This window comes from Aegilops tauschii, chromosome 7 (assembly GCF_002575655.3).
Source record: "Aegilops tauschii subsp. strangulata cultivar AL8/78 chromosome 7, Aet v6.0, whole genome shotgun sequence".
In the NCBI taxonomy this organism is placed as follows: domain Eukaryota; kingdom Viridiplantae; phylum Streptophyta; class Magnoliopsida; order Poales; family Poaceae; genus Aegilops; species Aegilops tauschii.
The window spans coordinates 556496742-556498844 of record NC_053041.3 but is presented as its reverse complement, the minus strand read 5'-3'; the positions used below and the strand labels follow the sequence as shown (position 1 = coordinate 556498844).

The window sequence follows — 2103 nt, the reverse complement described above, 5'->3', positions numbered from 1 at the left end:
GCGCGCTTCCCTTCTCATAGTTGTGGGCCTAGAGTATGGTGGGCTGTGGGCTGGTGGCGCGGTGGAACTTGAGACTCACTCTTCGCTGCTGGCCTTGGAAACAAGAATCTATGTACAGCGACCCCTCGAAAAGAAAAGGCAAATGTACAGCATGTGTACTGCACAAGGGAAGGGTGTACTACTTCCGGCACTTGTACTACCCCTCCCAAGCCAACGCAGGCCGGCTGGCTGGCCGGCATGAACAATGCCCATCCCTACCGATCGATCGGTCGAGGGGGATGCTTTGCTAGCTTTATGCGTGTTTGGTGCACGTCCACCCACCGCTCACCGCCCCTTCCTTGTGCTTCCCTTCCGTGCTACGCATCTTCTTCTTCTTCTTCCTCCTCCTGGCAGGCGTCTATTTAAGTCGCCCCACAGCCCCAATCATTGAAGCCAGAACAGGTGCAGGCATCATCAAACTCTCCCTCCGACGACATCGATCCCCGTCTCCCGATCTTCTCCTCCTGACTCCTGCTGTAGCTGCCAGCCATGGCCTCCGAGGTACCATCTCCTTCCCTGCCTTCTTATTTACCCAACATCTCTTTTTATGATTTTCCATAGCATGGTTCCTCTCTTCTCAGTTATTGGTTGATGAACAGATCAAGAAAACCAATAGGAAGTAGCTTAGCCTAGCTAGGAGAGACTTCTAGTTTGTCGTCTATTATTATATACCCCGTGTTGGATTAGTTGATCATTCGTCAAAAAGTAAGATTGCTTCGTCGAAATAAGCTAAGATAATGTTTGATCTGTTAGAATCTAACAGAAACAAAATGTTCTCATCTTATTATGGTCGGCAGACTGTTGTCCTCAAGGTGGCAATGTCCTGCGGAGGTTGCTCGGGGGCGGTTAAAAGGGTGCTCACCAAAATGGAAGGTTATTTCCTCTCTGCGTCTACCTGCTTCCTTTCAAAGCTACCAACGCATTTATATCTACCTGCTTGTGAAAATCAGTTTCAACCGCAAAAGGAATGACTAAAACAAACTTCACAGCGAATACATTGGAACTGAACTAGAATTCTATGGTGGTCTCACCTGCTAATGCTTTGCTTCTTCTCCCGGAGGCAGGCGTCGAGAGCTTCGACATAGACATGGAGCAGCAGAAGGTGACCGTGAAGGGCAACGTCAAGCCAGAAGACGTTTTCCAGACGGTCTCCAAGACCGGGAAGAAGACCGCCTTCTGGGAGGCCGAAGCCACTCCTGTACCGGAGGCTACCCCGGCAGCCGACGCCGTGCCTGCACCTGAGGCAACCCCGGCAGCAGACGCCGCGCCTGCACCGGAGGTGACCCCGGCCAACACCGTCGCTTGATGACCACGCACAGATGATGCCGCCGTGACCTTTGAAAACTCCAAGATATTGTTGTTGAGAGAGTCATGGCGGTTTGCACGATGTTACTTACGAGTTGACTACAACGTAATGGAATAAACAAAGTGTGTATGATCTAGACAAATGAACACGTCGACCACATGATTTACAATAGATTTCAGTTCTATTAATGTTCTACAGCTCTTCCGTTGACGAAAGTGTTCAGTACAGCCGTCCATGTTAAATTTACACAAAAATGAAATTTGTAGCACAAAGATACAATGTTGTATTAAGGCCTGCTTACTGCAAAAAATTGTGGGACATGTTATGTTTGGCACTTGCTTGAGACTGCTCGGGTTTGGAGAAATCGCACAAAGTCGTCAACAACTATCCCTGCTACCGTGTATCTGCCGCCTTCTTCTATGGGGTATGTATACGCAGCTCTATCGCACATGACAATTTACAATTTGTACCGATTGAGTTATTTATACTCAATATTCTGTCTTTTTTGTGGAACAAATAGCTTGTATTTGCAGTCGAACTTCGACGCTAGCGTGGAGCCCGTGGAGTTGTGTCCGGAGAAACGGGGGGCACTACCAAGTACAAGGTGGTGGTGTGTGCTGTGCGGGGAGCACCACTACTCACAGTCATGGACTGTCAGCAGGATCAAGGCAAAATATCAACTCGGCAAAAAGGTATAGTGCAAATGTCTCCTTCCATAGTACTCCCTCCGTCTCATAATATAAGAGCGTTTTTGACAC

General features: G+C 48.6%; 1 protein-coding gene across 1 annotated transcript; it reads left to right on the top strand.

Annotated features, from left to right (window-relative positions):
• The first annotated feature begins 235 nt into the window (after positions 1–235).
• LOC109773106 (copper transport protein ATX1) lies at positions 236–1679 on the top strand. The gene is made up of 3 exons (XM_020331800.3): positions 236–540; positions 837–912; positions 1104–1679. The coding sequence occupies exons 1-3, from the start codon at positions 529–531 to the stop codon at positions 1343–1345; spliced, it is 330 nt and encodes a 109-aa protein (XP_020187389.1). The 5' UTR covers positions 236–528; the 3' UTR covers positions 1346–1679.
• The last annotated feature ends 424 nt before the right edge of the window (positions 1680–2103 follow it).

What these genes read in the sequence shown, in the direction of transcription:
- LOC109773106 (XM_020331800.3), top strand. An exon ending in GGTGCTCACCAAAATGGAAG is followed by an intron (nt 913 to 1,103) that starts GTTATTTCCTCT and finishes TCCCGGAGGCAG; the next exon opens with GCGTCGAGAGCTTCGACATA.